The sequence below is a fragment of the Lithobates pipiens genome, unplaced genomic scaffold (assembly GCF_037356315.1).
Source record: "Lithobates pipiens isolate NorthernLeopardFrog02 unplaced genomic scaffold, aLitPip1_a1.2 Scaffold_23, whole genome shotgun sequence".
NCBI lineage: Eukaryota > Metazoa > Chordata > Amphibia > Anura > Ranidae > Lithobates > Lithobates pipiens.
In genome coordinates, this window is record NW_027507785.1 from 52,127,712 (window position 1) to 52,152,657 (window position 24,946).

Sequence of the window (24,946 nt, forward strand, 5' to 3'; positions counted from 1 at the left end):
AGATGGATGCGTCGGACTACAGGGGACAGCGGTGACTTCGCTGGCTCCTGTGTCAGGTAAGTGACACATAATGGACTACTATGCGATGCGATGCGATGCATAGTAGTCCATTATGCTTTACCTTTGCAGAGAATGAAAGAGGAAGTAAACTCATCAGGGTTTACTTCCTCTTTAAGAGTTCCCTTCACTGGGCCAAACCCAGCCCCTAAAAAACAACCCCCACACCACAATCCCCCCTCCACCAAATGATTTGGACCAGTGAACAAAGCAAGGTCCATAAAGACATGGATGAGCGAGTTTTGGGTGGAGGAACTTGACTGGCCTGCACAGAGTTCTGCCCTCATCCTGATAGAACACCTTTGGGATGAATTAGAGCAGACTTCGAGCCAGGCCTTCTCGTTCAACATCAGTGCCTGACCTCACAAATGAGCTTCTGGAAGAATGGTCAAACGTTCCCATAGACACAGTGCCCCCCTCTGTGAATGATTTATAAATATCAATGCTGTAAACACCTAATTCAAGAGCCAAGATGGCGATCACATGACCAGCCAGCTCTGACATCAGCAGGGGAATCTCAGCCCCGCCCGCTGCATCTCTCAGACGAGGAAAGGAGAAAGCTGGGTGTTTTGGTGTTAGGCTCCTTTCACACATGCGGACATTATGTCTGTATTTCATCCATCCGTTTGCGGATGAAATACGGACATACATGCATTCCGATCCCCCATAGAGGAGAATGGGCGGTCCCTGCACAGTGTGCTGGGACCGCCCTGTTATCCGCCGGCTCAGCGGGGACAACGGAGCGATCCCCTGAGCATTACTGATCCGTCCCGTGTGAAAGGGGCCTTAAAAACCACACCAAAAAACGCAGCTTCCCATTGAAATTAATTAGAAATCGCGGTTAAAAAAAAAACGCACCAGGATTTGCGTTTTTGAGTCACATGTCCATTTTTCACAGGTGCAGGCAACCCAAAAAAACGCACTTGAAACAGCGTTTTTACCGCAATTTTGCTGCCGAGCAGTGTGGAATAGCCCTAAACCTGGAAGTAGGCAGTGACGTACGAATACCTCGCTTTGCCTACAGTGCCCGCTCGTCCGCAGTACATGGTGGTCGAAACACATTTTTGATTAGGGGGCCTTAGATTGTAAGCTCCTTGGGGGGGTATTTGGTTGGCACTGTATATACTGTCAAAAGTTGCAATAAATAATGAATGCGCCAATTCTTGGAGAAAAGCCACACCCAGTAAAAGAACGCAATCAATTCTTAATAATGACAACACCATTAAACATATTTATTTATACACATACTTATTACAGATCATTGTAGAGTCGTATAAGAAGTGAACCTGGCTGTTTTTTAGTTGAACGTTTTTTAAATAGGTTTGGTCGGAGCCGACCGAGATCGTTTAAGGCTTTTTGTTTCCTATACAATAGCAAGTTCTCTGTAAACAACGCCATTTCAAAATAGCTAATATCTCGCATAGCTTGCTACGTTTTTTTTTTTTTCCCTTCTTTTTCTATTGTTGAGGTTTATACATTGGAAAATCGGGGTGTCGCAATGCACTTTATGATGAGTCAAGGTAGGTAGAGGGTAAAGTTGTCCTGTAGATAACATAGCGATTTGAGGTTTGTGATGTTCTAAGCAAGAACTGCGGTTTGGGCGAGGGCTCCCCAAAAAAAAACACAAAAAAAAACACAAAAAACTTTCATATCACTCAGTGCACGATTGGGGGAAATGGAGGCGTAAGTCACTTTTTTAGATGACTTCTATCTGTCGGCTTGTACATACAGTCCTGAAACTTTGTATCTTGTTTTTCAGCATTTTTTGTTTTTCTGTGCTTTTCAGCCATGTCTTTATAACCTTCATTAGAGGGATTTATTGATCTTGTTCAGCTCTGCTGCTTTTTCTGCATTGTAGCCAGAGAGCGGCTTTGTGTAATACCTCCCCCCCCCCATAACATGGGCAACTGGAGGATAGACAAGCTTGACTGAAAAGGAGATCTCATAGAAGGCAACAAAGTACAGTGGAACCTTGGTGTTACGAGTAACAAGCGTTTTGAAAGGTGAGCAACTTTTTTTTTTTTATTCTGACAGTTTGGGAGTGTTGTCTCGCAAAACTAGAAGAATTCAAGCTAATGAGGTGTGCAGTACCGCATTTGACCAGAGCTGAGGGGGCGCCAGTGACACTCGGAGTCGTTCGGAAATACTTGGAAGCAGTCGGAAGTACTCGCGCCTCCCCCCAACCTCTGGCCGCATGTGGTATTGCAATGCAACAGAAGTCAATGCAGAAGGAATTGTCTTCATTTCCATTGACTTCTATTGGGAAACTCGCTTTGATATGCGAGCGCTTTGGATTACAAGCATTCTTCTGGAACGGATTATGCTCGTAATCCAAGGTTCCACTGTATATGAAAAACCCATTAAAAGGATAACGCCAATATTGTTAAAATTAAAGTGGAAGTAAACTCCCCTATCGTTTTCAGCCAAGGAAGCTGCCATCTTTGCCTCTGTTTAATCTTCAACTGCTATGGTGCTGCAGATGTGATTCGTTATGACACCAGCCATTGGATGGTTTGATAGTTTGGCTGAGAGCGCAGCCAATGTGAAGTTAGCATTCCCGGCATGCCTTTTTTTTTTTTAACTGTTTAAATCGATGGCTTTACTTCCACTTTAACATATATAACAGCTATACAAGCTTTTTTTTTTTTTGGACTATAATTTAGAGATCTATGTATAATAGGTTTGTTGTAAATGTGCCAATCATTCACACAAGCAGAACTAATGTTCACCGTGATATGTCTAATACATTTATTTCTTATGACAGTCAGCGCCATGTAGTGGCGATGATGCAGGATTTTTCCGGACTGGGGTATTTCAGGAGAAAATACCATACTGCTGCCACTAGATGGCGCTGGCAAGCCTAGGAAATAGAGTTAAAGTGGTTGGAAACCCTTACATAGAGCGAAAAAAGGTTCCTCAAAGGTGGGATTTTTAAACGAACTATAAGCAATGATTTCAAATGAAAAATACGAATGTATTGGAATATGAAATACCTTTAACTATGTAGTGGAAGGGCCTGCCTGACTGCATACAAATTGAAAGTGTTTAGGTTTGATTTCATATTATATGATTTTGGTGAATCTAAAGGAAAAAAATTTAAGAAAATTTTATAGTGTGCAAGTCATTTTTGCTAAAAATCCTTTGAATGTATGTAAACTCATGTGTTTTATTTTATCTTATTGTTTCTATGTGTATATTTTATATTCTAAAAAAATGTAATTAAATTACATTTATATTTAATCATTGCTTATGGCCCGTTTAAAATCCCACCTTTGAGGAACCTTTTCCACTCCATGTATTAGGGATGTAGAACATAACCAACACATTCAGATTTTCCTTTAGATTTCCTTTAGAATCAGGAGAGGATTTTATTTTCTCAGCGGAGCGGAGTTACACTTTAAACCAATCGACTCTCTCTGGGAAAACAGGGCAACCTGGAGGATTGCAGCTTTGTAGTGTTTCCAGTATAATTGCACTTTTCATACATGCTATTTTAATACATCCAGGCAGATCAATCAAGTCTGCAACTAGAATCCTATAATATTTTCTTGCTCCTGCTGTCCCCTGCAAAAAACAAATCTGAATTCCCGTGGTTTTGCAATTTACATTTCTTGGCTGATAAGGATGTCGTTAAAGACTGGGTCCCTCACATGGAGCTATAGCATTCCTGGCATCCCTTAAGTCTTCCATACTTATGTACCTAACCTCCTACAATGGTGGGGAGACATATTAGCGCAATCAACATGCATCTGTCCAGATATACCTGCCCACAGTCTCCTGCAATGATGAGCAAGCACATCCAGAAGAAATGCTGAGGATGTAACACAAGCATCCCTGTTATAGCATCTCTGGTATCCCTTTAGATGTGTATACCGGCTGGCCTGCGGGGATTAGCAAGGATGTTCTACAACAGGGGTTCTCTGGTTCTGATACCAGGGCTCAGTAAATCCTTTAAAACCCTTCCATGCCCCGACAGTAAAAAAAAAATGAAGTTTATACTTGCACAGCAAAAGTATGGGAATGAAAAACACATATTAAAATTCTGGAAGACTCTGTATGGGGTTGGATCTAACTGTAGGGTTATGAGGGTTGTGGAGTGAGTTAGTGGACTCTCCAGTGGATTTGGTTGCTCTGTAGGACAAGGTTTACGGAGGGCGGGGTGCAATGTTTTTGTGGAAGGTTGGGGGCACAATGGAAGGCTGGAGGTTCTGAAGCATGCTGGTGAAAACTATGGAGGTGCAGGGGCTCTCTGGGCACCACCGTGGGAGGTTGGGGACACTATGAAGGGCTGGAGGCACTGAAGCTGGCTACTGGAAACAGTGGAGGCTGAGGGCTATTTGGGGGCCACTGTGGGTGGTTGGTGGTACTATGGAGGGCTGGAGGGTCTGAAGCAGCCTGGTGAAAACTATGGAGGTGCAGGGGCTCTCTGGGCACCACCGCGGGAGGTTGGAGGCACTGAAGCTGGCTACTGGAAACAGTGGAGGCTGAGGGCTATTTGGGGGCCACTGTCAGTGGTTGGTGGTACTATGGAGGGCTGGAGGGTCTGAAGCAGCCTGGTGAAAACTATGGAGGTGCAGGGGCTCTCTGGGCACCACCGTGGGAGGTTGGAGGCACTGAAGCTGGCTACTGGAAACAGTGGAGGCTGAGGGCTATTTGGGGGCCACTGTGGGTGGTTGGTGGTACTATGGAGGGTCTGAAGCAGGCTTGTGGGCACTATGAAGACTGGGAGCACTGTGTGCAACTATGGGAGCTGAGAGGCGCCAGGAAAGGTTAAGCGATCTGCAGCTGGTTATAGGCCTTAGAGAATGGAAGCCAAGACGGGGCAGTGGGCAGCGGCCCAGTAGTTGAGAACCATCATTCTACAAGTATCCCTATTATACCATCCCTTGCATTCATCTAGATAGGAATACCCACTGTCCCCCAGTTTCCTGCAGTGATGAGCAAAGAGTAAAAACATCAAAAAGAAATGCTGAGGATGGTCTAGAATAGTGATTCTCAAGTTCAACCTTTTAAGACCAATCCCTGGTAAATTCTAGCAAAACCTTTCAATGCTCCAACAGTAAAAAATAAAGTTTATACTCTCACAATAAAACAGTTGAAATACAAAATATGTATTGAAATACTGGAAGACACTGGATTGGTCTGGGTGTCACTATGGAAGGGGTGGGGGTTCTGGATTGGGTTAGAAGACTGCAGCAGGATTGGTGGCCAATGTAGGGTATGAGTTTTTTTTTTTTTTTTAGGCGGGGGCACTGTCGGAGGCTGGGTGACGCTGTTGGAGGTTTGTACATGATAGAAGGCTGGAGGCTCTGCAGCTGACTGGGGGGCACTGTGGAGGCTGGGGGTTCTGTAGGGTCATTGTGGGACACTATGGGAACTGGAAGAAATCTTCAGCTGGCTGGAGACCTAGGAGAAGGGAAGCTGGAGCTTGAGAAGCAAGGTTCTACAAGCATCACTGTTCGAGCATCCCTCTAGATGTGTATACATGTTGCCACCAACCTCCTGCAGGGATCAGCAGGGAGCAAGCACATGAATAGGGGTTGCTGAGGACGCACAACACAAACCCCTGTTGTAGCATGCCTCTACCAACACAGACCCCTGCTGTAGCATCCCTCTAGCAACACAAACCCCTGTTGTAGCATCCCTCTAGCAACACAAACCCCTGTTGTAGCATCCCTCTAGCAACACAAACCCCTGTTGTAGCATCCCTCTAGCAACACAAACCCCTGTTGTAGCATCCCTCTAGCAACACAAACCCCTGTTGTAGCATCCCTCTACAGTACACCAACGGCCACCAATCTCCTGCACAGATATACAAGGAGCAAACACAAGAATAGGGATGTATGAGGATGTTCTTCAACTAACAATACAGCTGCAAGCTGTCTGCCTCTTCTATGTCTTCCTTTTAATGTTACCTTATGTTTAACCGTTACAGTGCTGGCCACTACGGTTACTTGGGATATTCTGGACCAGCCTTTCTCAACCTTTTCAACACAGAGGTACCCTTGAAATAGTTCTCCAGTCTCGGGGAACCGCTACTAAAAATTTGAAATCTACAACTCATGATACATTAGTGTGATGGTCAGTGGGAAGAATGGTCCTTTGCACTTGTGGTCATTTGGAAGAGTTACCTATTTACAGATAGCTAAAAAGATCAAAGGTGTCGGTGGGAACTTATCCGAGAGGCAGAAATGGCCCAATACTGAAGGAACCCCTAGCAACCTCTGGAGGTACCCTGGTTGAGAATCACTGTTCTGGACCATGGAAATAATGAGGCATTCTGATTCAGGGCTTGCAAGCTGTTTAGCATGGTTCAACCAAGAGCAACATAATTATTGTTTTATTATATATATCAGGAAGGTGCACTTATTCTTCAATAAGTTTATCATTTATTGTGCACATTTTCACCTCCTTTGCTTTTATCCCACTGAGATAAGCACCCGTCTATGTTGAAGCTGATATAAAATATTATAAAATAACCCGCTAATTGAAAACCGTTAGCACATTGTAAACAGGAGTAGATGAATAGATTCGGGGGAGCCATTAGATTGTCTGTCTATGGAAAACAAAAAAAAAAAAAACCTTTCACCCCAAAAAAATAAAATAAAATTCAAAGTCAAAAGCAAAGAGAGCCGGCTGTTCTGAATGACACATTCCAATCAACGGTTGTATAAAAGTGGAATAAAACAAGATTTCCATCGAAGAGCTTGGTGGTGAAGATAAAGCGCTGTCGTCCTTTGCATCCTGCAGGGGGCGACATGTGACTCTTTCTTCCTATCAATTCAGTATTTTATTTTTATTTTTTTCCTTTCCAGTTCCATCTTGAGGATTTACATTCAGATAATGTTCATTGGTTTAGCGGCCTTCCGATTAGCAAACGCTATAACACTGATGCTGCTTTTATGGCATCAACCCACCTGCAAAAGGCAATAAAAGAAATTAGTTTTATTGGGCAATTGAGGAAAGTAATTGTCTGCGTTGCTCTAGCTGTGTGCAGCCGCCGTGTCATAAATGGGTGTCAGGTTTGGCGAGATGCACAGATTTATTTAAAATAACTATAATGGAGCATGTGCTGGTTGAGGGATTCTACGTTCTGAAATAGAATTCTCTGGGCTGCAGGTAAGCTGTATGGCTAAATGTTTGTGGACACCTAATCATCACACCAATATCGTGCCAGTACACCCAAAGGAGCATTTGTGAGGTCAGGTACTGATGTTGGATGAGACGATCTGGCTCGCCATTGGCATTCCAGTCCATCCCAAATGTGCTCAGTATGGTTGAGTTTGGGGCTCTGTGCAGGACACTCGAGGTCCTCCACCCCAAATTGGTCTCACAATGTCTTTACAAAGTTATCATTATACATGGGGTACAATGATTGGGCTTCCCCAAACTGTTAATATGGAGTCCCACCTCATCATGGCCATTAATATGGAGTCCCAACTCATGATGACCATTAATATGGAGTCCCACCTCATCATGGCCATTAATATGGAGTCCCACTTTATCATGGCCATTAATATGGAGTCCCACCTCATCATGACCCTTAATATGGAGTCCCACCTCATCATGGCCATTAATATGGAGTCCTGCCTCATCATGGCCATTAATATGGAGTCTCACCTCATCATGACCATTAATATGGAGTCCCATCTCATCATGGCCATTAAAATTGGAACCCCCCCCCATCATGGCCATTTATATGGAGTCCCACCTCATCATGCCCATTAATATGGAGTCCCACCCCATTATGGCCATAAATATGGAGTCCCAACCCATCATGGCCATAAATATGGAGTCCAACCTCATCATGGCCATTAATATGGAGTCCCACCCTATCATGGTCAGTAATATGGATCCCCCCCAATCATGGCCATTAATATGTAGTTGGCCCCATTTTATGGCTATAATGTCTTCTACTCTTTCTTAGAAGACTTTCCACATAATTTTGAAGTATCTGTGGGTATTTGTATGTGTTTGGGGTGGAGGAACTTGACTGGCCTGCATAGAGTCCTGACTTCAACCTGATAGAACACCTTTGGGATAATTCGAGTGGAGACTGCGAGCCAGACCTTCTCACTCAACATCAGTACGCAACCTCACAAATGTGCTTCTGGAAGAATCCTCAAATATTCCCATAGACAAACTCATAAACCATGTTGTGGACAGCATTCCCAGAAGAGTTGAAGCTCTTCTAGCTGAAAAGGGTGGGCCAGCTCAATATTGAACCCTACGGACTAAGACTGGGATGCCATTAAAGTTCATGTGCGTGTAAATGCAGGCGTCCCAATAGTTTTGGTAATATGGTTTTGGTAATATACCAAACGCACACGCACACGCACGCACACGCACGCACACACACATTATTTTACAAAAGTAAGTACACCCCTTACATTTTTGTAAATATTTTCTTCTATCATTTCATGTGACAACACTGAAGAAATGACACTTGTCTACAATGTAAAGTAGTGAGTGTACAGCTTGTATAACAGTGTAAATTTGCTGTCCCCTCAAAATAACTCAACACACAGCCATTAATGTCTAAACCGCTGGCAACAAAAGTGAGTACACCCCTAAGTGAAAATGTCCAAATTTGGCTCAATTAGCTATATAGATATATAGATATATATAAAAGCTCTAATGAGCAGGGCCCTCTGATTCCCCCTGTCTTGAATTGTATTGTATTGTAATGTCTACCCTAATGTTGTAAAGTGCTGTGTAAACTGTCGGCGCTATATAAATCCTGTATAATAATAAATAATATATATATATTTATAGATTTTAAAACCAAACTGATACAATTATTTATGACAGGCGGATCACATCTCTGTATATGACAAAAATACAAACCATTAAAAGATAATAGTTCCCGTTTAACAAACAGTCTTTGAAAAGAAAGAAAGACAATAGAAATAATTTTGAGCGGAGCAGATAGAAAAAGTCAGAGGAGGGGCATGATAGAAAGGAAATATTGGAATTGGATATGCATGAGTGGTGATGAGATGGGGCACTGTAGACACATAAACATAAAATGAAATGGTGTCACAGTGCAGTAAACACAGCGTGCAATACGGAAACGCACACACTTGAACGCGCGGCACAGGGTTCGCTCAGCACACCTGTGCTTGTACTTCTAGAAAGGATTAGATGATAGCTTTTGTGGTGTCCCAGGTCCGGGGCACACAGGGGCAATTGTTTTCAAAATATATTTAATCCCAAGAATAAAAATGTAATATACTGCAGCTTACCAGCGCTGCATTCGTTTTCTTTTTCCAGGCTTGCTTCTCTTTTTTTTTTTTTCCACCAATACTCCCTGTCCTAAGGTGACAACACTCACTGTACTGTATCTGTGAAGCAGCAGTGTTGTCAGGAAGTGCGTTTGGACCACAGAACACTTCCTCCTCTCTACAACATAATGGGCCAGTCTATAAGGGGCACAGGGGCACCCCCCCACCCCATCCATGAATGCGGCCGCCTAATCTATATGCGGGGCACCAGACGCATGGACTCCAATGGGTTTTTTCTTTTTTTTAAGCACATGATTAGAGTAAGAGGCTCTAATAGGCTTCAGAAAAGGGTGGGCTTGGGGCGCAGAGCACTACGCCTCAAGCACACCCACTTGTGTGACAATAGCAAATGAATATTCGCAATTGTCTTCCTCAATCTCTTCCCGACCAATCAGGAGGCCCCTATTGGCCAGGGAGTCTTAGAACTTAGGACCTAGGACAGTTCCTGTTGGACTGGGAGGAGAATGTCTCCCTGTGTTCTCGCCAGAGAGGCCCCCGGGTCTTCCTTCTCTCCGCCTCCATAAGGTAAGGCAGCCAGTACTCATCTCGGGTGATCACCACTGACTGTCTCCCGCGCGCGGGGGGGGGGCTCGCTGTTTGTTCTCCCCCCCCCCCCCCAAAATAGTGAGCACCAGCCGCCACTGATATTGGTGATATATTCTGTAATCCACAGAGAAGAACTGCAAAAGCTGGTAAGACTGCTTGAGATAACACAGCAGAGAGCAAAGGAAGTTATCAGCCCGCTGGATTTCTGGCAGAATCGACTAGTATTTTTTACACTTATTTAACAGATGTAAAAAATGTTTTCAATGGTATAATCGACATTCCAAAAGAGAACAAATGCATAATTTTTTTTTTTTAGGGTTTTCATACACTTTAACGCCCCCTAACAGGCAATTTTTTTTTAAATAGTCCCCCATCTGGATTAAATATAACATCTGTTCAGTCTGCAGTATCCTCCCCAACCTCAGCACTGTCCCCTGCAGTAATTCCTTTTCACCACAAGATGTCCTCAGTCTTACAGGTTGAATGACGCCAAGGACGTACTTTGTGTGCAGGGTGTCGTGGACCCACCCCCTGTAAGGGGGAGTCAGCACTCATAGTGTAACGAGAGTGGCTCTGACATCATCACCTTAGCGCTGTTCTCTGCATCGCTAAGGACCGCCCAGAAAACAGACGAAGAGGGGAGCGGACCCTGGGTGTCACATGACCGGCCTGAAGACATCAGAGAAGGGAGGCATCAATATAAATTTGGCAAAAAAATATTTGGGGGGGGGAGGGGGGCAGCAGAGCCCAGTGTTGGACTTTCAGCATCTCATTTACCACCTATTAGTATACTGAAAGTGGTCAAGATAGGGAGAAGTGTTATGACGTTACAGGACTTCTTTAGCTGCGCTTTGTTTTCAGTGGCAACAATCTTATTTTTATTTTTTTTATGTAAGAAAAGCTTATTCAGTCAGGCAGTACAAAGAGCAATTATGATTGTAGAATCCCAGTACACCAAAAGCCTTTTCAGTTTCCACACAACAAAGAATTTTCTGCCCCTGAGGAAGCCGGCTTTACAAACATATGGGCCTAAACTGAGAAAGAATTTTTTTTTATATATATATATATATATATATTATATTTATTATAGCAAAAAGTAAAAAATATTGCTTTTTTTTCAAAATTTACGCTTTTTTTTTATAGCGCAAAAAGTGAAAAACCGCAGAGGTGATCTAAAGAAAGCTCTATTTGTGGGGAAAAAAGGACGTCAATGGGAGCGCGCCCGCACAGGTGCCTCAAAGGAGAGCGCTTCTCCATCAGAGATCGGGGTCACTCTGTGCAAAACCCTTACACAGAGGAGGCAAGTATAACATGTTTGCTATTTAACCACTTGCCAACCAGCCGTCGCAGTTTTACTGATTGAAGCAGTTTCCCTTTATCAGAGTTTTTCGTCCACATTAACACTAGTGCAGTGTGTGAACGCACGCAAAGGAAACACTCGAAAAATGAGTGTTGTGTTTGTGGTGCCTTTCATTGTGAATGGTTCCCCAAATGTGCCAAGCAAGAGAACATGTAAACAAAAAAAAGCACAGTTAGGCTTCTTTCAGACAGGTAGCAGTGCTTACCACCCACTTAAAAGCGTTAGGCAGTGGATGATACCGCACTCAAAGCCAAGCAAGTGACCCCATTGATCTCAAAGGGCGAGTACGGCTGGCGGTGCCACCTGTCAAACTCTGCAGCCTGAGTTAAAAACGCTGTGGCCTTGACAGCTCAGGTGGGCATAGGTGGGTTTTCACCTACCAAGGAGGAGGTGAAACCTTGGCTTAGCCACCTGTTTTTACTGCTTCTCAGCTGCCCCGTTTGAAAAAAGCCCTTAAAAAGCGTGACAACACACTAGATACGCGCATGGGCGTGATGCCTGATATCACAGTACACTAGTGTGAATGGGGGTCCAGTTTAGTCCTATTAAAGTGGTTGTAAACCCTCACATATCCCCAGTGAAGTGACTGGCCTCAGGTGATAGACAGAGATGAAATAAATCCTCCTACATAAGTTGTACCTGTTTATCTGCAGTCTTTGCTTCTCTACATCCATTCAAAGTGCAGAATGTATACAGCTTGTCTGAGCTTACAGAAAGGAGAGGGCGGGGAGCTGAAGTTACGCTCTGCAGAGCTCTGAGACAGCAGACAGAAATGACCCATAGGGGTTAATTTACTAGACATGTGCACTGCCGAAAAATTTTTGTTTTGTTTTATTTGTTTTTTTTTTCTTGTTTTTTTGGTCATTCGTTATGATCAAAATCTGTTAATTCTTAATTTCGGAAATTAGTAAATTTAAAAAAAAATTATAAATTCAATAAATTCATAAGTTTATACATTTTAAAATTTATGAATTCGAAAATCCGAAAATTTGAAAATTCTAAATTAAATTATAGGTACTGGAATTTCCTTTCAAATTTGTTAGTGAACGTAATGAATACGAATATATCTGAAGTTACAAATTATCTGAAATAACAAATGCCGAATCTGGAATGGAATTAATTAATAATAATAATGAAAAGTTTTTATTATTATTTATTATTAATATGCTACGTTCCATTCGTTTAGATACGGCATTCGTTATTTCGGATAATTCGTAACTTCAGGTAAATTTGCATTCGTTACGTTCACTAACAGCCAAATTTGAAAGGAAATTCCAATACCTGTAATTTAATAGTTAGTAGTAGTCAAGTTATTATTAGTTAGTTATTATTTCAGATTTTAGAATTTTCGGGTTTTAGAATTTTCATTCCTATTTTCGGACTTTCGTTCTTTTGAATTTTTTGTTCTTATCTTCAGATTTTTGAATTTCCGAACTTTTGGATTTTTGAACTTTCAAATTTCAGAATTTTAGAATTTCCGAATATTTGAATTTTAGAATTTCCAAATATTTGAATTTCTGAATATTCGAATTTAATGGATTCCCGATTTTTACGAATTTACAAATTTTCGAATTCAGAATATTCTAAAAAATTTGTTAAACTTGTTTTTGTTAATTTGGATATTTCCGAATTAACAAATTTGTTGAAATTTAAAAACAAAACAAATTCGTAACGAAAAGAATTGCACATGTCTATGATTTACTAAAGGCAAATGGACTGTGCACTCTACAAATGCAGTTTTTCCAAAGCTTAGCAATTGATGTAAAGTTTTACTTTGCAAAGAATACCCAGTCACATGCAAGAAAAAAAAAAACTGCATTTTTGCTTGCACATGATTGGGTGATGGAAGTCAGCAGAACATCTGCTCATTTACTAAACCCTGGAGCGACTGCACTTTGCAGAGTGCACGGTCTGTTTGCCTTTAGTAAATCAACCACACAGCGCTCTGGACTGAGACAAGTACACAATATAGAGGGATATGCTTTGTTCATATTTCATGTCTGAGGTTTACAACCACTTTATTATGGCCTGAATTCTGATTGGTCCTTTTTGGGTCATCCTCTATCACCATCGATCTTTGCCCTGCCTTCCCGAATAAGCAGGAGCAGCACTTGCACAGCGTTGGCAGGAAGTCAGAGTCAGGAGAGAGGCAGGCGGAGGGAGCAGCGGGTACCTGATGACGGTATCGGTGTCTGCCGCTTTGAAGCTATAGTACAAGGTCTGCTTGTGATAGAGTTGGAACACTGTGCCCAGCTTGGGGTTCTGATCCCAGTTCTCAGGCACAATGTGGAAACCTAATAAAGGTAAACTTTCTGAGGCCATTTTGTCCTAAAAGAGAAGGATAAAAACATGTCAAGGCTCAAACAGTTTTGCAAATATTAACGGGGCCATTTTAATTGGGATTTATTATTTCACTCATGTCACCAGACTCACCATATAGTAATGGTCTCCCTTTCCCACTACCCCTTTATAGGCCTTATTGCCAAGAAGGTCCATAGTTCACTTAAAGTATATCACTATTTTGTCACTATTTTGTCAGAACCCAGTCTGGAGTTTCCCCCCCCCCCCGTCCCACTGGGGAAATTTTCCCTCATTTCCTGTCGGTGACACAACAGGAAGTGAGCAAGAATCACCAAAATGAAGAAAATATACATCTGTCCCCAGGTCAGATGTCTCAATTTCTCTTCTAATTCCTGTTTTGAGGACAACCATCACATTTTGGATTTCCCTTTACTCTCTGTCTTGGTATTGGTCAGTAGGATAAACTGAGCGAATACATCTCCCCAGTGGAGACACGTGTGGTGCCCTTTGGAGAGCGATACTCCTTGGATCGCTTTTCAGAGGGCATTTGACAGACAGCAAGGAGGCATTATGTCACCTCTTCACCAGCTGATTTAACCCTGTAAATGCTACACTACTGCGTGCCAATCGCATGCACTGAACCCGGTTGTAGTGTGGTTGTGGCATGGCCCCACAGACTCATATTTGGCTGCGGTATTGTTTGCCAAAAGCGACATGCTGTTTCGTTTTTTGACACAGCCACAGCATGTGTACAGCCTTGGGTGGCTGGATCTCAAATGTTCAGGCAGGCAGTCGGAGGTAGTAAAACCATTGACTCAACTGCCTTGTTTTGCTGCCCCCCCCAAGAGCTGCTCCTATGAACAAAGCTCCAATGTACAAGTGTCATTTCGAGGAGAGAAGGGGGGGTCTGACTCCATCAGGCTCATCCAGTAGACAGTGCAATATATGGGCCATGTCCAACGGGCAATTTTGTATCAGAGATTATTTGCTTCTACAGCTCACTAATGCCAGCAATGAACGTGGATTCATCACTTGTTTTTCCGGTTTTGTTTTGCAAGCTAAGAAGTAATTTGTTGCCTCAATAAGTTAAAGGGTTAGTTCACCTTTACAATAAAATTGCCCATACGCATTCCAAGCCATCCCAAGCCTGCCTGAAAAACTTGTAGGTAGGGGGCCCCTCCCCTGTCATCCTTGATTTCAGTACACGGCATACTTAAGGCATGTACCCACTCCCCAGCTCTGCATAAATGAACGCTCTGGCTCGGAACTGGCACACATGCTCAGTGTATTCTATCTCTCTGTTGCAGCTCAGTGCTCTGTGGCAAAGGGTCTGTGGGTCTTGAGCCAGCCAGAGCGCTCATTCCAGCAAAAGGGGGCACATCCATCATATAGTAAGTCCTGTCATCTAGACAGCTTGGGGGGGGGGGGGTGGCAGTGGCAGAATGGTCACCTATAGTATAAACAGAAAAGTCAGTGCCACTACCCATACTCCAGACAAACGCAGATTAAGTCAGTTAACGCGTTTCAGCCTATAAGGCCTTAGTCATAACCATGAATGATCCTCTACCTAGGAGTTTTTCAGGCTAGAATGGTAGAGGCCGCACACAGCTTGCAAATATGATGTTGAAAAGAATATGCTTTTTAAAACCTGAGTACTGTTTTTAGTTATTGAAATGCATGGGCATGCATCTGGAATGCGTGGGAAATTGTAGTGTAAAAGTGAACTCACTCTTTAAACTAGTGCTACAGCATCAGATTGTTGTACTCTACTACAAATCACCATGTTTGAGCTACTTTATAGATAGGCCACAGTGGTGAATGATGAGACAATTATTGGCGAGCCAGTCAATGACTTGAAACGTCGCCCTGACTCCATCATTGAGCGACTAAGCTACAGCCCTGGTTCACACTGACTGCAGGAATGAAAGCGTTCAGCTTTCATTCCTACATGTCAGTCCTGCATGTCAGTCGCGATTTTAGAGACATCTGTGCGGGTTTCTGCACAGATGTCAATGGAAATCGCACCCTAAATTCCCCAAAAGTAGTACAGAAACTACTTTTGGAAATCCGTGCAGCATCGCACCGATTAGGACAGTGCCGTTGCCGCTGATTTGACATTTCAAATCGCACCAATGTGAACCAGGGCACAAATCACTGCAAAATTTGTTTCTGATTTCATAGAAGATAGCTGATGTTAATTTTTTTTTAAAAAGAGGATTGCTGCAAATCAGATTTCCCATCTGACATGGCCCTTGGACCTAATTTCAGTTCAGATTAGTGGAAGAAAAATTCTGATTTGTTGCTAGATGTCACTGGATGCCCTACTGAACAAGTCTGATTGTGTTACTACATGGTGAGATACAGTGTCTAATATATGGAAAGGCCTTTAAAGTGGACCAGGCACAAGGTGCTCTCCATTTGGAGGGCCATAGCAATATTTCCGCTTTAGAGCATGTGACCTAATTAGTAAGGCACATGGCACCTCACATCACTATCTACTGACATGGAAATATGGGATTTAAAGAAAAAAAAATGGATCAAAGTGACCCCCCACCTTCAGCGAACATTTGCTATATTATCATCATTCTTTATTATTATTTTCTTATGATGGTTGTTAGTTATTATCAGCCTTTATAATTGTATAGTTAAATAATGTTGGCTTTCACTGTTTTTGCACACAGGATACAACACATCTAAGAATACATTCATCTCCAATTCACAAAGAAAACCCTTGTCATATCCAAGGGCAATGCAATCAATAAAAGGCCTCAGCCAATACCCTGGGGCTCTGAAGGTGGGAAGCCACTTTTTATGTCACAATGTTGCAGAAATCCAATGGGGACAATGACCATGCCTGAGAAAGTAGCGTGAACAGTGGCATTTGCTCTCACCTCACAGGCAGTGTAGGTATACAGTACTTTGCCTTTAATGACAAACCAGCGTTTCTTCCAGTACTTTTTGCCCTTTTTGCACCGGTGTAAATAGCCGCTGATCGTAGCGTTTTCTCCAGATGCTGCTGCCTGGGAAGAGAGGGAAGGGAATGTTTTATACTTGGGGTTGTTGTTTTAAAGCGGTTTTACTTTTTCTATACATTGTTGTTTCAGATACTGGAAACAAGAGGTTTCCTTTCAACTAAAATAGTTTATGGTTATTTCCAATGCTTAAAGATTGCAATGGGACAGTCTTGTTGCTAAAGTTACAAAAATACCTTAAAGCTGGGCATACATGGATGAAAATTGGTTCTGTCAAACACTCACGCTGGGAAATGAGAATTCTGGCCAATGGCTGCAAGCGCTGCTCTGTGTATTCTGGTGGTGGGGGAATCCCGTCAGAATATAATATGGGGGAGATCCTTGCATCACATATTACTTGTGTTGATGCAGAGATCTGTTAGTTTTGTTCAACCCAATGGTTGAAAAAAACCTGAATGTGAATACCCTGCTTAAGACGTCAGAAAATGATCTAGCCCTTGACACAGTCTACCCATGGTACCCATGGACTGTTCCTTTAGAAACAACAGAATCCTGCTCATACTACCCAAAATTATATCTTCCACACTCCTCTGCTTTACCTACAGCTCACTGCCATACCCTCTGCGCTCCTCCTACACATAAATTTTACTGACATACCATCTGCGCTCCTCCTCTACACATACATTTTACTGACATACCCTCCGTGCTCTTCTCCTGTACATACTGCCCGCTGTCATACCCTCCACATTTCCTTCCTGTACATACTGCCCGCTGTCATACCCTCCACGCTTCTCTCCTGTACATACTGCCCGCTGTCATACCTTTCACAATCCATACCTACTGTCCTCTATCATACCCTTCACATCCCTCTCCTGCACATACTGCCCACTGTCATACCCTCCACATTCCACGTACACACAATCAGATTTTCCGACAACAAATGTTGGATGTGAGTTTGTTGGTGGAAAGTCCGACCGTGTGTTATGCTCCATTTGTTGTCGGACTTTCCTCCAACAAATGTTGGCTAGCAGGTTCTCAAATTGTCCGCCAACAAATTTTTGTTGTCAGACTTTCCTATCGCGTGTACACAAGTCCATCGCACAAAAGTCTACACATGGTCGGAATCAAGTACGAGCCGGAAGCACTCGGTCTTGTAAAACTAGTGTTCCTAATGGATATATCACATGATTATTGAACTTCCTTTTTATTGGCTCGCCGTATGTCTTGTACGTCACTACGTTCGTAATTGTTGGCCAACATTCGTGTGACCGCGTGTATGCAAGACAAGTTTGAGCCAACAACCTTCGAAACAAATTCCACGATTTTGTTGTCAGAAAGTCTGATCGTGTGTACGGGGCATAAATGTCTGTATTGCCCACATTCATACCCTGCACATTCCTCTCCTGCACACACTGTCCTCTATCATACCGTTTACATTCCTCTCCTGTACATACTGTCCACTGTCATATCCTCTGTACTTCCCTCTTGTACATACTGCCCACTGTCATACCCTTTTCCACTCCTCTCCCATACATACTGTCTGCTGTCATACCTTCCACACTTTTGCCTTATGCATACTGCTCATTGTCCCACCCTCTGTACTTCTCTCCTGCATATACTGCCCACTGTTATACTCTCTTCAACTCCTCTACTGCACATACTGCCCACTGTCACATCCTCTGTACTCCTCTCCTGTACATACTGCCTACTGTTATACCCTCTTCCACTCCTCTCCCATACATATTGCCCACTGTCATACTCTCTTCTACTCTACTCCTTTACATAGTGCTCACTGTTATACCCTCTTCCACTCTGTTCCTGTACACAGTGCCCACTGTCATAGCCTTCGCTCTCCTCTCCTGCACATAATTCTCACTGTCATACCCTCCATACTCCTCTCCTGCACACACTGTTTGCTAAATGCTTAACATTTTTTGCAAAATCCCCACCTTACAGCTCACTTTTACTACCCTTCTTAATTGTAATGTTTATGTGTATGAAATGTGTTGTTGGTTGTGTACCAAGTCCAGCCCCAGTCAATCAGAGAAAACACATTTTACAGCATTATAAAATTGAGATATATGAGGACAGCTAATTTCCCATACAGGCTCTAGTGGGGCTGTGAAAGAGTTTACATTTTATAATGCTGTAAGATAGATTTATACATCACTTTCAAAGACTGTTTATCATGTAATAACTGCTTTAGGCTTATCACTGCAATCCAGAGCTGAAACACTCACTTAGAACCTGGCATTAGCTACAATGGCAGACGTAGGGACCAGTGCCAAGGAATAGAGTACTCTCTCCCTGACTCTTATTATTGTTGCTCCATCTATGTGCCTGTTCTCTTTCTCATGAATGCCCATGTACCCAACGTGTACCCAAGTTAAGGGGGCTGCCATATGAAGTGACGTCACCCATCCTGATCATACAGCTATTGCTTTTGGCTCCTTGGAGACCCCAATGGGCCTGTTTTGTTTTCTTGACCCCTGAACAATAGCACTGGTTGTATGTCTGCATCATTTTAGTTCATTTGGTGAACTCAGCACAGTATTCCCCCAATCAGGGCCCTGGATAATGGGGTACCACCAGTCCTCCTGTATGGGGCCCAGGCCACTGGGGGAGACCAGGCAGCAGGGTGAATCAAATGTGGGCAGGGAGGGTGATTGGTGCAGTGGTGGGGGGCTGCAATTACTGGAACCGATCCCCTGTATGGCTATCTTGGCAGCAGCTGAAAGCTGGGATATTCTACTCTACCACCTGCTGGCTTTCATCTGCTGCAGAGAGAGCCCTAAAAGGGATCGGTTCCAGTAATTGCCCCCTTCATCCGCCACACTGATCACCCTCCCTGTGCACCATACATTTACCCCTCGCCCCAGGCTTCCCTCCTCTCCTTCCTGCTGGCAGATGCAGGCATATAATAGGATCCTTCGGGATGGAGAGTGGGGGAAGGGTCTGGTAAATATGTCATTGCTTTCCTGAATTAACACAATGAGTGATCGGTACCAATCACTCATTGTGCTCATAACTGAAGCATAGTAAACTGTGTGTGTTTGGGTCGGGGGGGGGGGGAACCTGTCAGGTTGGCTGTATGGGGCCTTGTTGTTAGGGTTTCCAAAAGGCTTCTCAAATGTGCTTTTTAAATTAGATAGATTTTATAAATGTGTGCGTCTGAACTTGAGGCATGCTCAGAATGCATGTTAGGTGCGGGCAGCGATCGTCTTACCTCCATCAGAGCTGATGGGACTTTCTTATGCCTCTTGAAAGCAGACGGGTGGATGCTCTGAAACATGGATGTAAAGGTGCTGGATGCGGATCTTGGCATTTGAGGTGAGGAATTTGCACTGGCTGTTGCAAGCTCTGCGAAACCAAACAAAGCAATGATTTAAGGGAAGACTCACTTTGTGATGTAATAGCCAAGTCCCACCAGTAGGTGGAGATATAGCATTAAAATAGGAAGATGCAGTTTTTTTATGTGTCCCACCACGTTGGAATACAGCGCTAACAATAAGTGATACTGTTGAAAAATAAAAAAATGCCTCACTGTGTACGGTCCATGGGAGAAATAAATGACCAGCATCTTTGGTCAGCAGGAGAAAAATTTAATGCCCCGCTTTTGGTGGTCAATGGGAAGAAAACCGAGCTTCGGGAGATCGGGTGGGTCCACAAGACTCTGGAATTTGTTCCAAATCATGGGACAGTCCTGCGGAAATTGGGAAGGTTGAGAGGCATGGCAGGTCAACTGGTCATATCCTGTAACTTGTAAGCAGTCTTTAGCAGTATCTTGTAACATGATGGTGGTCGACCTGACCGGCGACTGACCGACTTACAGCGGGTGGGGGGTGGGTGTTTGCTGCCTCTCCGCCCCCAAAAAAATAAAATAAAATAATCACCAGCCACCACTGATTCCTGCATCTCCTATCTGTAACAAAGCAGTCTCTTGTAGGGCTGGTTCACAGCATTAAAACGCACTCCAGATCTGCTCCAGATACGTTTCTGCATGTGCCTTTTTGATGCGTTTCCAGATTCTTTTCAGGTTTTTTTTTTCTGTTTGTTTTCACTATACTAGGCCCCCCCATTTTTGATGCGTTCCAGTGCGTTTTTGATGCGTTTAAGTGCGTTTTTGATGCATTTTACTGCATTCGAGTACAGGGAAAATGCAACATGTTCTCCCTTTTTTTTCTGGTACTGGAAAAGCCCTGGAACTGACTGCACTGGTGTGAACTATTCCATTGGAAACCATCTAAAGTACTTTCCATGCATTTTTGATGCAAAAAAAACAAAAAACGCACTGGACTGCATGTGGAGTGAACCGGCCCATAGAGTTAGGTACTCAGAACAGAAGACGATGCTGCGGCTGCACTCACCTCTTTTCCGCAGCTCCGCATAGCAGCCATTACAGACTTTGGACGGACGGTCCTTTAAGTACTTCAAAGGGTATTTGTTTCTGGAGCAGCTGCGGCAAACGATCTGTCAACAAAAAAAAAAAAAAAGAGATAGAAATCCAAAATAATTTTTATTGAATGTTTGACCACTCAAACACGTAAGAAAAAGGGCAAATGTCATGGAAGCCTGCAGTCCCTGTACAGCAAAGCCGTGGTTGGTAAGCAGAAATCTCCAGGCGGGATGAAGATGTCAGAAGGCAGCAGACGACCACAAGCTCACCTTGCCGCAGGCGTGACAGTGATGGCGTCTCAGCGTCAGTGTAAAGTCACTGCTACAGTTCATACACATCATGGCGTGGGACATGTGCACCACGCTGGGCGGCCTCTCCCCCAGACACATCCCCAGCCTTTCCCGCACCTGAAGAGAGACACAAATCAGAGAGTTTAGATACACGTGAAAATCTTCTGTCCATAAATATTGATGGTCGTATGACCACAAAATGTGTCTTGCCTGTTTTTAGGTGATGTCACATATACAGTATATTTATTTAGGTACTTTATACACCGTATTTATCGGCGTATAACACGCACATTCATTTTAACAGGGAAGCTTCAGGAAAAAAAACTTACATTTTAAATAAGGAACTTTGAAACAAAATAAGGGTCAGTGCCCATCTGCAGCCTCACAAGTGCCATTAATGAAGCCTCACCATTGCCATCAATGCAACAGCCTCACCATCGCCATCAATGCAGCCTCATCAGTCCACATTAATGCAGCCTCACCATTGCCATCAATGCAGCAGCCTCACAATTGCCATCAATGCAGTCTGATCAATGCCGATCTGCAGCCTCACAAGTGCCATCAATGCAGCCTCACCATTGCCATCAATGCGTCAGCCTCACCATTGCCATCAATGCCCATCTGCAGCCTCACAAGTGCCATCAATGCAGCCTCACCAGTCCACATCAATGCAGCAGCCTCACCATTGCCATCAATGCAGCAGCCTCACCATTGCCATTAATGTAGCATCCTCACCATTGCCATCAATGCAGCAGCCTCACCATTGCCATCAATGCAGCAGCCTCACCATTGCCATCAATGCAGCATCCTCACCATTGCCATCAATGCAGCAGCCTCACCATTGCCATCAATGCAGCAGCCTCACCATTATCATCAATGCAGTAGCCTCACCATTGCCATCAATGCAGCAGCCTCACCATTGCCATCAATGCAGCAGCCTCACCATTGCCATCAATGCAGCAGCCTCACCATTGCCATTAATGCAGTAGCCTCACCATTACCATCAGAGCAGCCTGATCGATGCCCATCTGCAGCCTAGAGGGGGCGGGGGGGGGGGGGGGAGATGAGTGCCAACAGATTACATACAGTGAGAATCTCCTATGATAGGCAGAACAGTGGTCCATTGGTGGCCCAGGAAACGGGACTTCCTATTACAGAGGCCGCCAAGTAAACAGGAGATTCTCGCTGTATGTAATCTGACGGAGCTCATCCCACCCACCCCCACCCACCTCCGAGGCAGATAAAACTAAAGTATTGGCTTATAAAACGTGCACCCGATTTTCAGGGTTAAAAGGTGTGTGTTATACGCCAATAAATACAGTATTATTAACCCCAGGACCCTGTATTCACTATATCTGGTCTCCCACAGTACACAGAACATGGAAACGCAATTAGTTTAGTAAATCTAAACTGATAAATACCTTTTCTAATCGGCAGTAAATAGCAGTCTTGTGACTCCTATCAGTGTCTGGTTAAAGCTTGTAGGAGGGGTTTTCACTTACCCCTGACCCTCTGTCTGGACAGTACTCATTGGCTTTGTTCTGATCACATGCACTCTCCAAAGAAAAAAAAAAAAAAAACCTCTCTAGCAATACACACCAAACTGAGCATGTGAAGCGTGACTCCCAAGTCTTTGTTCTATCAGGAAATGGATTGGGGACAGTGGAAGAAGGGGAGGATCAGAAAAGACAGGATCACTCAGCATTTATACACAATGCAGAGGATTAACCCCTTAGGTTCCACAGTGAGTACAACAAGCATGCTTTACAGCAGTTATAGACTGATTTTACTGTTGTGGGTTTAGTAACACTTTACAGTTTGTGAGGTCGAAAAAAGACACAAGTCCATCAAGTCCAACCTATGTGTGTGATTATATGTCAGTATTACATTGTCATCCATTATATAAATTTCCATATGTGTACATTTCCATATAAAGGAATAGTAGTGGTAAAAAAAAAAAAAAAAAAAAGCACTTGTGAGTTTAACCAATCTTTTGTTTGTTTAATTGTCCTTTAAGGGGGCGTGGCCAGGGTGTGTATCTCTTATACATATGCTAATAGATGGCCCTCGTTCCCATTTCAAAAATTTGGGAGGTATGACAGACAGACTTTATTTCATCTGCTGCTCTTTACATTTGCCACTAGGTGGAGGTGTGACATCATTTTGGGGAATGACTACAATGTACACCCCTGGGGGGGGGGAAGTCTCACATAAGAGATAGGACAGGATGACAAATTACGTACGCAATTTGGAATTAGCTGTGCTTTATCAATAACAATATCAAAGGCCTGCATGAAACCTATACTGCTCTTCCAAAGAAAATATATAAAAAATGTCTGTAAAAAAAAAAAAAAAAAGATATATATATATATATGGAATGGTAAACAATTGGATGTGGGGCCTATTAAAAAATGCATAGCTATTCATGCAGCAAATCTGCACCTGTCCTTTTATTATGAGCAGTAGTAAACTAACATATTTTGACTACTAGATGGAGCTGGGGAGCATAGGCAATACATATGGTCCCTGTAACAAGTGATGAAATGTAATATTTCTAGAGAAGGCTAGAGGGAATTACCAAAAACTCACCAACTGTTACATTGTATCTCTTGCTACATATGTGTATTTCCTTTGCTTTTCAGCTCCATCTAGTGGCCAAAATGCACTATTTTACTATCGCCCATAATAAAGGATCATTCGTTCAGAACAAAAAATAGCCTAAAGAACATACATTTTTGCCCAATTCACCTGCGTATTTGCTTGGCCCAGAGCTAAATCGCCTGCAAAGCAACCTAGATAGAAGCCAAGGCCTGGTGGATGTCTGGGGTTCCAAGTACAACCTACCTACTTACAACGAAATCGTATTCAAGGCAACGTAGACAGAAGCCTATGGCCCAGTGGATGTCTGAGGGGTAAACTATAACCTACCTACTTACAATCAAATTATCCTCAAGGCAACCTGGACATGAGCTTATGGCCCAGTGAATATCCAAGGGGGGGGGGGGGGGGGGGGCAACTACAGCCTTCCTACAACCAAATCATCTGGAGGCAACTTAGACAAGAGCCTATGGCCTGGTATATGTCCAGGGAGTCAACTACAGCCTACCACCTACAACTGAATCACCCACAAAGCAACCTGGACAGGAACCTATGGCCCAGAGAATAACTACAACCAACCTTGAACTGAGTCATTCTCAAGACAACCTAAACAAGAGCATATGGCCCGTGATATGTCCAGGAAGTTAATTGCAACCTACCTTTAACCAGATCACCTGCAAGGCAACCAAGACAAAAGCCTATGTCCTGCTGGATATGCCCGGGAAGCCAACTACAACCTACCTACCTACACCTGAATTATCTGCAAGGCAACCTGGACATAAACATATGGCCCTGGGAATAACTACAACCAACCTACAACTGAGTCATTCTAAAAGTAACCTAGACAAGAGCATATGGCCAGTGATGTGTCCTGGGGCCCAATTACAACCTATCTACAACCAAATCACCTGCATGGCAACCTAGACAAAAGCCTATGGCCTGCTGGATGCCTGAGGGACCAACTACACTCTAGCCACCTACAAGCAAATCATCTTCAAGGCAATATAGTCAGAAGGCTATGGCCCAGTGGATGTCCGAGGGGCCAACTGTAACCTACCCACAACCAAATCATCTGCAAGACTACTTAGACAACAGCCTATGGCCTGGGATATGTTTAGCGAGCCAGCTACAGCCTACCTACC

General features: G+C 43.5%; 1 protein-coding gene across 2 annotated transcripts in view; it reads right to left on the reverse strand.

The window, feature by feature from the left end:
• Positions 1 to 1,258: 1,258 nt before the first annotated feature.
• FGD5 (FYVE, RhoGEF and PH domain containing 5) overlaps positions 1,259 to 24,946 on the reverse strand; it is a 224,755-nt gene continuing 201,067 nt past the window's right edge. The window contains exons 16-21 of one of the 2 annotated variants that reach the window (XM_077451612.1): positions 21,186 to 21,323; positions 20,888 to 20,990; positions 19,747 to 19,880; positions 16,440 to 16,568; positions 13,421 to 13,575; positions 1,259 to 6,974 (exon numbers count right to left, since the gene is read on the reverse strand). In XM_077451612.1, the coding sequence (XP_077307738.1) occupies positions 6,938 to 6,974; positions 13,421 to 13,575; positions 16,440 to 16,568; positions 19,747 to 19,880; positions 20,888 to 20,990; positions 21,186 to 21,323 (696 nt within the window). In that variant the 3' untranslated portion in view covers positions 1,259 to 6,937. The remainder of the gene's footprint in view (positions 6,975 to 13,420; positions 13,576 to 16,439; positions 16,569 to 19,746; positions 19,881 to 20,887; positions 20,991 to 21,185; positions 21,324 to 24,946) is intronic. The other variant, XM_077451613.1, reaches the window with a different exon arrangement.